The 13,172-nt window shown below is 47.3% G+C and overlaps 1 protein-coding gene across 6 annotated transcripts in view; it reads right to left on the bottom strand.

Annotated features, from left to right (window-relative positions):
• Window positions 1–13,172, bottom strand: part of MICAL2 (microtubule associated monooxygenase, calponin and LIM domain containing 2) — a 318,733-nt gene that overhangs the window by 153,735 nt on the left and 151,826 nt on the right. For all 6 annotated transcript variants that reach the window (XM_073578364.1, XM_073578366.1, XM_073578365.1 and 3 more), the window contains 4 exons: window positions 4,840–5,047; window positions 4,621–4,737; window positions 3,791–3,892; window positions 1,168–1,323 (listed from right to left, as the gene is read on the bottom strand). In XM_073578364.1, coding sequence (XP_073434465.1) covers window positions 1,168–1,323; window positions 3,791–3,892; window positions 4,621–4,737; window positions 4,840–5,047 — 583 coding nt within the window. The remainder of the gene's footprint in view (window positions 1–1,167; window positions 1,324–3,790; window positions 3,893–4,620; window positions 4,738–4,839; window positions 5,048–13,172) is intronic.

Below are 13,172 nucleotides of genomic sequence, written 5' to 3' on the forward strand. Positions count from 1 at the left end.
ATCAGTAATGTAATGTATGTACACAGTGACTGCACCAGCAGAATAGTGAGTGCAGCTCTGGAGTATAATGCAGGATGTAACTCAGGATCAGTAATGTAATGTATGTACACAGTGACTGCATCAGCAGAATAGTGAGTGCAGCTCTGGGGTATAATACAGGATGTAACTCAGGATCAGTAATGTAATGTATGCATACAGTGACTGCACCAGCAGAATAGTGAGTGCAGCTCTGGAGTATAATACTGGATGTAACTCAGGATCAGTAATGTAATGTATGTACAAAGTGACTGCACCAGCAGAATAGTGAGTGCAGCTCTGTGGTATAATACAGAATGTAACTCAGGATCAGTAATGTAATGTATGCATACAGTGACTGCACCAGCAGAATAGTGAGTGCAGCTCTGGCATATAATACTGGATGTAACTCAGGATCAGTAATGTAATGTATGTACAAAGTGACTGCACCAGCAGAATAGTGAGTGCAGCTCTGGAGTAAAAGCTTAGTAATATAATATTTTCAAAATAACAAATTTTTACCATCTAATAACAAAGCTTTATCACCTAATTTATTGGTGGCCTTTCTTATTTGGGTTCTCATCTAGTGAAATCCAAAATGACGAGACAATTCATCAATACTGGCGCAGAATAAAAACGTGCTATGCCAGTCTTGATGAAATTAATTAAGATGTCGAATTAATTACGAGGCGTGAGACACAATGAATTTGGCGCCTCAATGCACTGCGCCAGACATACTGCTTCAGTTGTGGACTGTCGTGGAGGTGGCACATTGCAATGTAACGCAAGTTGTGTGTAGATCCTGAACCATTAGTGACTCCTGCAAGCCCTGAGCTCAGAATTAAGAAAGAAGCAAATTAATTGTCAGTGTAATTATGTATTTCTATTATTTACACTCAAGCCAATTGATGCCATGTAATAAATCGTGAACACTTTTCTGTGCTCGCAAGAAGAACAATAGACTCTAAAAGTATAGATGGCTCCGCCGCAGTCATTTCCACGTAAAGAGGATTTGGGAGAGAAGTTCTTTTGTGCAGTAAACGCCACGATGTGAACTGTTGCTCGGCCTCCAGGATCTCTCGGGCGCCCCCTGCTCCTGTCACCCACATCACGTGCTGCTGTTTACTCCGCGCACGCAGAATGAGAACAAACCTGTTTCTTCCTTCAAGTCCTGAAAGAATTTCTGATTGAAGATAAAGGCGACTCCGCTGATCTCCTCCACTTTGGCTTCTGCCGTCGTGTTCCTGTTCACGAAGTTGGCGGTGATAGCGATGGCCAGTTTACCTCGAAATTCTTTCCTCTTAAAACCTGCAAAACAAAATAAGTAAGAAAACAGCAGCTACGCCTAATCGATCGCCAATCAAAAAAGAAATCTGTTCTACAGTACCCGGCAGCGGCTGCCACACTCTGTATGGAGATGTGCTCTGCAGTACCCAGCAGCGTCTGCTACACTGTGTATTGGGATGTGCTCTGCAGTACCCGGCAGCGACTGCTACACTCTGTATGGAGATGTGCTCTGCAGTACCCGGCAGCGGCTGCTACACTGTGTATGGAGATGTGCTCTGCAGTACCCAGCAGCCGCTGCTACACTGTGTATGGAGATGTGCTCTGCAGTACCCAGCAGCGGCTGCTACAGTCTGTATGGAGATGTGCTCTGCAGTACCCGGCAGCGGCTGCTACACTTTGTATGGAGATGTGCTCTGCAGTACCTGGCAGCAGCTGCTACATGTATATGGAGATGTGCTCTGCAGTACCCAGCAGCGGCTGCTACACTGTGTATGGAGATGTGCTCTGCAGTACCCGGAAGCGGCTGCTACACTTTGTATGGAGATGTGCTCTGCAGTACCTGGCAGCAGCTGCTACAATGTGTATGGAGATGTGCTCTGCAGTACCCAGCAGCGGCTGCTACACTCTGTATGGAGATGTGCTCTGCAGTACCCGGCAGCAGCTGCTACACTTTGTATGGAGATGTGCTCTGCAGTACCCGGCAGCGGCTGCTACACGGTGTATGGAGATGTGCTCTGGCTCTGCAGTACCCGGCAGTGGCTGCTACACTTTGTATGGAGATGTGCTCTGCAGTACCCGGCAGTGGCTGCTACACTCTGTATGGAGATGTGCTCTGCAGTACCCGGCAGCGGCTGCTACACTCTGTATGGTGATGTGCGCTGCAATACCCGGCAGTGGCTGCTACACTGTGTATGGAGATGTGCTCTGCAGTACCCGGCAGCGGCTGCTACACTCTGTATGGTGATGTGCTCTGCAGTACCCGGCAGCGGCTGCTACACTCTGTATGGAGATGTGCTCTGCAGTACCCGGCAGTGGCTGCTACACTGTGTATGGAGATGTGCTCTGCAGTACCCGGCAGTGGCTGCTACACTTTGTATGGAGATGTGCTCTGCAGTACGCGGCAGTGGCTGCTACACTGTGTAAGGAGATGTGCTCTGCAGTACCCGGCAGTGGCTGCTACACTTTGTATGGAGATGTGCTCTGCAGTACCCGGCTGCGGCTGCTACACTCTGTATGGTGATGTGCTCTGCAGTACCCGGCAGCGGCTGTAACAGTCTGTATGGAGATGTGCTCTGCAGTACCCGGCAGCGGCTGCTACACTCTGTATGGAGATGCGCTCTGCAGTACCCGGCAGCGGCTGCTACACTCTGTATGGAGATGTGCTCTGCAGTACCCAGCAGCGGCTGCTACAGTCTGTATGGAGATGTACTCTGCAGTACCTGGCAGCAGCTGCTACACTTTGTATGGAGATGTGCTCTGCAGCTCTATTCCAAGTGCTTACTAAATCCACCGACGGAGCAAATAACAGCTGATCAGTGGGGGGTGATAGCTGTCGGACCCCCCAACAAAGTCATATTCCTATGCAAAGCTCATCATTTTGTTGTGCCAGAACAACCCCCTTTTGGTCTACACAGATTTGCATGTTCTGAAGGTAAGCAGACAGGAAGCAGAGGTCTTACAAAATGGAAGAGAACGTACAGGTGAAATTGGTAGAACTTTCCATTATAACACTGAGAAGTCTTAATTCTTATAAAAATGAAAATCCCCTTTGTGATGTTTAATAAGGGCTTTTATATGGGATATGATACGTGATATATGGCAGGCTGAAATACAGAAATCCTGTCTGAGATGACACGGCTTGTTGTATAGAGTGTGGAGCCGCTTCCCTGTGATCCTCCCAATCCTGCCATATCCTACACCCAGTGATGTATCCCGCCCTGTATTTTCACCATCTGGGTACAAGGGATGGCGTTTCCACCCATTAAATCAATCAGTCATCCCAAACATGTCGCCGCAGCTTCTCCTGACATCAGAGCGGGGTCTAATATTCCTGCGTCTAATAAGCATCACACAGGGAGGGGGCAGACGGAGAAGCCATGACTTCATCAGAGTAATCGCCATTTCTGGGGGTGTAAGATGAGAAGTATACTATTATTTTGCTAATTTTAGAAGGGTTTGTTCTGTTATAATGGATGCACCGTTTATTTTTATCATAGGAAACATTTCTGCTTTCTATATGTGGGTGATACTGTCCATTTCTATATACAAATGTGTAATACTCAATTTCACCTGTGGTTGCACTGCAGGGAAACTGAACACTTATTGTTAGTTTTCCCCACAGATCGCACATGATCGCTGGATTCCTAGTGATCACTGTGTTGTCAGAAGTAACAAACCCCAATAACAGGGCATATACTGCACAATATCCTATACAAAGTGATCAGAACACTTACAAATACCATTATTGCTGTTACAGGTAATATCTCACCTTCCAGGGTGTTCCTGCGCCCATCCGCCCCGATAATGACGTCAAACTCATAGTCTGATAAGGGATGGTCCTGAGGAAGATATTCCGCCCTCCATCCTATTTCTAAGGAAAATGAAAAACATTATATTAGTTTTCTGGTTACAAGTGTTAAGAGTCGGCATCATGGTGGGCAGAATTGGCACAATTAGTGAATGGGCACTAATTCTGCAAGACCTTTATCGGGTATTGTGTTAAGTTTCACAAGTATGATAATAGAACACCATAACCACACTGCCAGGACTCCTACAGTACATATACAGCTCTGGCGAAAATTAGGAGACCACCACATCAAAACCCTGTCATGGCCAGCCCATTCTCCAGACCTGAACCCCATTGAAAACCTCTGGAATGTAATCAGGAGGAAGATGGATAGTCACAAGCCATCAAACAAAGAAGAACTGATTACATTTTTGTACCAGTAGTGGCATAAGGTCACCCAGAAGCAGGGTGAGAGACTGGTGGAAAGCAGCCAAGACGCATGGAAGCTGGGATTAACAATCATGGTTACTCCACAAAATATTGATTTCAGAACTCTTCCTGAGTTAAAACATTAGTATTGTTGCTTCTAAATGATTACGAACTTGTTTTCTTTGCATTATATGAGGTCTGAAAGCACTGGGTTTTGTTTTTTTTAAATTTTGACCATTTTTCTTTGTCAGGAAAAAAATACAAAATTTATTGCTTGGAAATTCGGAGACATGTTGTCAGGGGTTTATAGACTAAAAGATCAATTTACATTTTACTCCAAAATATACCTCTTAAGTACAAAATTAAAAAAACAAACAAATTACTTTGATTTTCTTGATCTTCTGGCGGTTCTAGGAGTTTGACGAATTCAACATTTACGTGGATCTCAATCCCATGCAGTAGTGCAATCTTAAATAACATGAGCTGAAGCTGCCAAATACCTGCGAGACACAAGAAAAATGGTAATAATCCATAACAATGGATACAACTGTTGCAAAACCTCAGCTGCAAGAATGATTGTACCCATAGGTTATTGTACATACTTATATGATCAATGGCTCCGGCACAGAACTTTCCATAGAACTTTTTGGCTCCAAGGCACCGGAGGTCGTGGATGGTGTAAGGCCAGAGGTGGAGCACATTGTTCCGGGAGAATGTGTCTCTTTTCTCCACCACGACCACCTTGGCTCCTAAGCAGGCAAGTTCAATGGCCGTCCGCAGTCCACAAGGACCACCGCCGATTATCAAACACTAAACAAAACAGAGAAGATGGGATTAGGGCCACAGAGAAATCCACATGTGCGCACAAGAATTAAAAGAAGTAGTGACCACTGCCTTCTCTCTAGTTAAATGGGCATTCCAACCAGAAGCAATTATTACCATTGATTCCCTGGATAGTTGATAACTGCTTTATTGGTGTGGGCTAATTCAATGGGACCTTTTTGATTGCCATGTTGGGGGAACATAGTACCTAGTTTACTCCAACCGCAAGAAAATTGCTAAGAGGAGATTGAATGGAGCAGCAGACGAGCATGCACCGCAACAAGCTATAGGCTAAGAAAAGAGTGACAGATCGAACCGCCAGGACCATCACTGATCCGACCGCTTGGACCTGCACCGATCTGACCACTTGAACCTGCATTGATCCATCTGCTAGGACCTGCACTGATCTGACAACTAGGACCCACACTGATCCGAGCGCTTGGAAATGCAGTGATCTGACAGCTAGGACCTGTATTGATCTGACAGCTAACACCTGCACTGATCTGAGCACTTGGACTTGCACTGATCTGACAGCTAGGACCCGCACTGATCCAAGCACTTGGACCTGCACTGATCTGACAGCTAGGACCTGTATTGATCCAGCAGCTTGGACCCACACTGATCTGACTGCTAGGAACTCCACTGATCCAACCTCTAAGATCCACACTGATCCGACCATTAGGACCCTCACTGATCCAACCGCTAGGACCTGCACTGATCCAACAGCTAAGATCCATACTGATCCAACCACTAGGACCCGCACTGATCTGACAGTTAGGACCTGCACAGATCAAAGCGCTAGGACCCTAACTGATCCAACTGCTAGGACCCTCCCTGATCCAACAGCTAGGATCTGCACTGATCCAACCGCTAAGATCCACACTGATCCAATCACTAGGACCAGCACTGATCTGATAGCTAGGACCTGCACTGATCAAAGCGCTAGGACCCTCAATGATCCAACCACTAGGACCCGCACTGATCTGACAGCTAGGACCTGCACTGATCAAAGCGCTAGGGCCCTAACTGATAGGACCCTCACTGATCCAACTGCTAGGACCCTCACTGATTCAACCGATAAGATCCACACTGATCCAAACACTAGGACCCGCACTGATCTGACAGCTAGGACCTGCACTGATCAAAGTGCTAGGACCCCAACTCATCCACCTGCTAGGACCCTCACTGATCCAATCACTAGGACCAGTACTGATCTGATAGCTTGGACCTGCACTGATCAAAGCGCTAGGACCCTCACTGATCCAACCACTAGGACCCGCACTGATCTGACAGCTAGGACCTGCACTGATCAAAGCGCTAGGGCCCTAACTGATCCAACTGCTAGGACCCTCACTGATCCAACTGCTAGGACCTGCACTGATCCAACCGCTAAGATCCACACTGATCCAAACACTAGGACCAGCACTTATCTGATAGCTAGGACCTGCACTGATCAAAGAGCTAGGACCCTCACTGATCCAACCACTAGGACCCGCACTGATCTGACAGCTAGGACCTGCACTGATCAAAGCGCTAGGACCCTAACTCATCCACCCTGCTAGGACCCTCACTGATCCAACAGCTAGGACCTGCACTGATCCAACTGCTAAGATTCACACTGATCCAATCACTAGGACCAGCACTGATCTGATAGCTAGGACCTGCACTGATCAAAGCGCTAGGACGCTCACCGATCCAACCACTAGGACCCGCACTGATCTGACAGCTAGGACCTGCACTGATCAAAGCACTAGGGCCCTAACTGATCCAACTGCTAGGACCCTCACTGATCCAACTGCTAGGACCTGCACTGATCCAACCGATAAGATCCACACTGATCCAAACACTAGGACCAGCACTGATCTGATAGTTAGGACCTGCACTGATCCAACCGCTAAGATCCACACTGATCCAAACACTAGGACCAGCACTTATCTGATAGCTAGGACCTGCACTGATCAAAGCGCTAGGACCCTCACTGATCCAACCACTAGGACCCGCACTGATCTGACAGCTAGGACCTGCACTGATCAAAGCGCTAGGACCCTAACTCATCCACCTGCTAGGACCCTCACTGATCCAACAGCTAGGACCTGCACTGATCCAACTGCTAAGATCCACATTGATCCAATCACTAGGACCAGCACTGATCTGATAGCTAGGACCTGCACTGATCAAAGCGCTAGGACGCTCACCGATCCAACCACTAGGACCCGCACTGATCTGACAGCTAGGACCTGCACTGATCAAAGCACTAGGGCCCTAACTGATCCAACTGCTAGGACCCTCACTGATCCAACTGCTAGGACCTGCACTGATCCAACCGATAAGATCCACACTGATCCAAACACTAGGACCAGCACTGATCTGATAGTTAGGACCTGCACTGATCCAACCGCTAAGATCCACACTGATCCAAACACTAGGACCAGCACTTATCTGATAGCTAGGACCTGCACTGATCAAAGCGCTAGGACCCTCACTGATCCAACCACTAGGACCCGCACTGATCTGACAGCTAGGACCTGCACTGATCAAAGCGCTAGGACCCTAACTCATCCACCTGCTAGGACCCTCACTGATCCAACAGCTAGGACCTGCACTGATCCAACTGCTAAGATCCACATTGATCCAATCACTAGGACCAGCACTGATCTGATAGCTAGGACCTGCACTGATCAAAGCGCTAGGACGCTCACCGATCCAACCACAAGGACCCGCACTGATCTGACAGCTAGGACCTGCACTGATCAAAGCACTATTGCCCTAACTGATCCAACCACTAGGACCCGCACTGATCTGACAGCTAGGACCTGCACTGATCAAAGCGCTAGGACCCTAATTAATCCAACTGCTAGGACCGTTACTGATCCAACAGCTAGGACCTGCACTGATCCAACCGCTAAGATCCCCACTGATCCAACCACTAGGAACAGCACTGATCTGATAGCTAGGACCTGCACTGATCAAAGCGCTAGGACCCTCACTGATCCAACTTCTAGAACTCCCACTGATCCAACCACTAGGACCCTCAATGATCCAACCACTAGGACCCTCACTGATCTGACAGTTAGAACCTGTACTGATCTGAGTGCTTGGATCCACATTAATCTGACTGCTAGGACCCGTACTGATCCAACCGCTAGGACCCGCACTGATCAAAGCGCTAGGACCCTCACTGATCCAACTTCTAGGACCCTCACTGATCCAACCACTAGGACCCTCACTGATCCAACCACTAGGACCCTCACTGATCTGACAGTTAGAACCTGTACTGATCTGAGTGCTTGGATCCACATTAATCTGACTGCTAGGACCCGCACTGATCCAACCTCTAGGACCCGCACTGATCCATCCACTAAGATCCACACTGATCCATCCACTAGGACCAGCACTGATCTGAGAGTTAGGACCTGCATTGATCAAAGCGCTAGGACCTGCACTGATCCAACTTCTAGGACCCTCACTGATCCAACAGCTAGGACCCTCACTGATCTGACAGCTAGAACCTGTACTGATCTGAGTGCTTGGATCCACATTAATATGACTGCTAGGACCCATACTGATCCAACTGTTAGGACCTGCACTGATCCAACCGCTAGGACCCTCATTGATAAAACTGCTAGGAACTGCACTGATCCAACTGCTAGGACCCACACTCTACCAGGAATTTTCACTTGTCCACTGAACCCTCTAAGGCTCTGTTCACATGTCCGTTCAGACAGTCAGTTTATCTATTCTGTTTTAGGAACAGACATATGGAATATGTTTAGCTGCATCAGCTATACAAATGAAAGCAGGGGGCCACATTGATTATTATGGGGTGTGTTTGGGTTAATTTTTTAGAATGAAAAAAAAAGTCATGCATACCGAAAATCTGTGCCGTTCCAAATAAAAGTGAACCAATAATAATATGCAAAAATGAATGGAGAGACGATCCAGCGGGAAGAGAGGCTTTCTTTTAAAAGTAAAACTTAGCATTTATTCAAGTTTAAAAAACTCCAAAAATTCAGGCAATGTAGTATAAAATACTGTTACCAGGACCCACAAGTGTCGACAGTCTGTCTCACTCATGGTCACACTCTGACCCTAAAGATCTATGGGATGTTTCCATCAGTTATGGGGCGTTCAGAGCGTCGCAGATATGTACGAAGCCGCCAAACATTCCAGACCTGTTATAACATGGCATCTTGTTTTCTTAATTAATCTTGAAGTTTAGACATCATCTGTACAATTCGTGGGGTGAGGTAAGGGGTCTGTCATAACATATCCCAGTGATTAGGTCATAGCAGATAATGAGGGGTCTGATAAAAGATCTGAGGTCACAGAGTACAGGAGGTGATGAGAGGGTGCGGACGTTCCCAGGCCGTGTAGTCAGCCCTGCACTTTATCTCATTTCCTACAGTAAAAGGTAAAATATTCCCAGTCCACGGGACGCGATGGGAATCTTGTTTCTCCAGTCTCCACCATGTGGTTGATAGTTTGTACTTGTTGACTTTGGATACATTACAGATTTGTTCTGACAAATGTATATGAGGTGTATAATGTAACTAAGGGCACCAAAGTGCAGATATCTTATCTGCCCAAGTGAGGGCGACACGGTGCAGTTTTGGTAGCAGTGGTCTCAGCTTCCCCCTTGCTCACAGTCTTTCTAAAAAGTCTGCCTTAGGGCAGAGACAGACTGCCGTATAACTCGTGCGAGAATCGCATCGCACTTCACGGACTGGCCCAGCACCGCTCCTGACCTGAGCAAGACAGCGTTAGTATGAATGAACACAGAAAGGATGTCAGTTGTCACTATTCATGGGGCATTCCTCTTGGCACTGCTCATAAGAGCATTCTGGTTTCCACTACCTCTGGGGTACTCTGCCTGGCACTACTCACTGGGGTATTCTGGCTGATATTCTTTATGGGTACTTTGCGTGGCACTACTCATAACAGCTCTCTAGTTGGCACTACTCATGGGTTACTCTGCCTGACACTACTCATAACAGCTCTCTAGCTGGCACTACTCATTAGTTACTCTGCCTGGCACTACTCATAACAGCTCTCTAGCTGGCACTACTCATTAGTTACTCTGCCTGGCACTACTCATAACAGCTCTCTAGCTGGCACTATTCATTAGTTACTCTGCCTGGCACTACTCATAACAGCTCTCTAGCTGGCACTATTCATGGGGTACTTTGCGTGGCACTACTCATAACAGCTTTCTAGTTGGCACTACTCATTAGTTACTCTGCCTGGCACTACTCATAACAGCTCTCTAGCTGGCACTATTCATGGGGTACTTTGCGTGGCACTACTCATAACAGCTCTCTAGTTGGCACTACTCATTAGTTACTCTGCCTGGCACTACTCATAACAGCTCTCTAGCTGGCACTATTCATGGGGTACTTTGCGTGGCACTACTCATAACAGCTCTCTAGTTGGCACTACTCATTAGTTACTCTGCCTGACACTACTCATAACAGCTCTCTAGCTGGCACTATTCATTAGTTACTCTGCCTGGCACTACTCATAACAGCTCTCTAGCTGGCACTATTCATGGGGTACTTTGCGTGGCACTACTCATAACAGCTCTCTAGCTGGCACTACTCATTAGTTACTCTGCCTGGCACTACTCATAACAGCTCTCTAGCTGGCACTATTCATGGGGTACTTTGCGTGGCACTACTCATAACAGCTCTCTAGTTGGCACTACTCATGGGTTACTCTGCCTGACACTACTCATAACAGCTCTCTAGCTGGCACTATTCATGGGGTACTTTGCGTGGCACTACTCATAACAGCTCTCTAGTTGGCACTACTCATGGGTTACTCTGCCTGACACTACTCATAACAGCTCTCTAGCTGGCACTACTCATTAGTTACTCTGCCTGGCACTACTCATAACAGCTCTCTAGCTGGCACTATTCATGGGGTACTTTGCGTGGCACTACTCATAACAGCTCTCTAGTTGGCACTACTCATTAGTTACTCTGCCTGGCACTACTCATAACAGCTCTCTAGCTGGCACTATTCATGGGGTACTTTGCGTGGCACTACTCATAACAGCTCTCTAGTTGGCACTACTCATTAGTTACTCTGCCTGACACTACTCATAACAGCTCTCTAGCTGGCACTACTCATTAGTTACTCTGCCTGGCACTACTCATAACAGCTCTCTAGTTGGCACTACTCATTAGTTACTCTGCCTGGCACTACTCATAACAGCTCTCTAGCTGGCACTATTCATGGGGTACTTTGCGTGGCACTACTCATAACAGCTCTCTAGTTGGCACTACTCATTAGTTACTCTGCCTGGCACTACTCATAACAGCTCTCTAGCTGGCACTATTCATGGGGTACTTTGAGTGGCACTACTCATAACAGCTCTCTAGTTGGCACTACTCATTAGTTACTCTGCCTGGCACTACTCATAACAGCTCTCTAGCTGGCACTATTCATGGGGTACTTTGCGTGGCACTACTCATAACAGCTCTCTAGTTGGCACTACTCATTAGTTACTCTGCCTGACACTACTCATAACAGCTCTCTAGCTGGCACTACTCATTAGTTACTCTGCCTGGCACTACTCATAACAGCTCTCTAGTTGGCACTACTCATTAGTTACTCTGCCTGGCACTACTCATAACAGCTCTCTAGCTGGCACTATTCATGGGGTACTTTGCGTGGCACTACTCATAACAGCTCTCTAGTTGGCACTACTCATTAGTTACTCTGCCTGGCACTACTCATAACAGCTCTCTAGCTGGCACTATTCATGGGGTACTTTGCGTGGCACTACTCATAACAGCTCTCTAGTTGGCACTACTCATTAGTTACTCTGCCTGGCACTACTCATAACAGCTCTCTAGCTGGCACTATTCATGGGGTACTTTGCGTGGCACTACTCATAACAGCTCTCTAGCTGGCACTATTCATGGGGGACTTTGCGTGGCACTACTCATAACCGCTCTCTAGTTGGCACTACTCATTAGTTACTCTGCCTGGCACTACTCATAACAGCTCTCTAGCTGGCACTATTCATGGGGGACTTTGCGTGGCACTACTCATAACCGCTCTCTAGTTGGCACTACTCATGGGGTACTTTGCATGGCACTACTCATAACAGCTCTCTAGCTGGCACTATTCATGGGGGACTTTGCGTGGCACTACTCATAACCGCTCTCTAGTTGGCACTACTCATGGGGTACTTTGCATGGCAATACTCACAGGAGCAATGCGGCACTGACTGTCCTAGGACTTTTCATGAGGACTTTCACTAGGATCATTCATGGAGACGCTGGTACTACTGTAGTTATATTTGCAGTGTGGTGCTATTCATGGGAGACAGATATAACTAATGTGGACCAATATCCTAACAATCCTGAACTACTACTCTCAGCATGCTGTGTGGAAACTCTCAGCCTCCCCTTGCTGTGCCTCCAACCAGTAAAGCGATCACCCCTCTATTCTATAATCACAGTGCCTCGAATACACAGCGTCCTCCTGCTCGGGCTGCAGACACGGTTACTCATTCCTAAAAATACACTTGGCGTTCCAAAATCACAGATTACATGCCATTCCCTTTACAAAAGAAAATATCCTACCTCCCCGGCCCAAATCTAGCCCAGATGTTATCAGGGGTGTGGAGATGGGATGCCAGCGGGCACACGGCAGATCTGAGAATGGTGTGTGCAGACCCTCATGGTGCTAGCAGGCAGCGCCGTCACCGGTGAGCACTATCATTTTCTAGCTAGGGTGGATGCAGGGAGTAAAGTGAACGGCCAGATGTTCATTCATAGAAATATTGAGGAAAAACTCCATCCAGGAAATGGTATTATTCACCAGGAAATGGAGGCGATTGCCAAAAAAATCCAATTCAGTCCATAAAGCTCAGATGTAGACCTACCCCTGGAGACTAAAGGAAAAGAAGCTGTAACTAATACGCCCGATGATCTCCTATTGGTGACAGAAGTTGGGCACTTGTGCAAAGTGGGCAAACCCCCACCAATCAACGTAAAACACTCCAGTGAAAGTTCTCATGTTGCAACCTTTTAAGATGTTGTGCATACCATAGAGACAGCCCACATAGTGACTATGGGGCCCCTGGGAAGAGGGCCCGGCTAAG

The sequence above is a fragment of the Dendrobates tinctorius genome, unplaced genomic scaffold (assembly GCF_039654945.1).
Source record: "Dendrobates tinctorius isolate UK_male_01 unplaced genomic scaffold, ASM3965494v1 ptg000059l, whole genome shotgun sequence".
Taxonomy (NCBI): domain Eukaryota; kingdom Metazoa; phylum Chordata; class Amphibia; order Anura; family Dendrobatidae; genus Dendrobates; species Dendrobates tinctorius.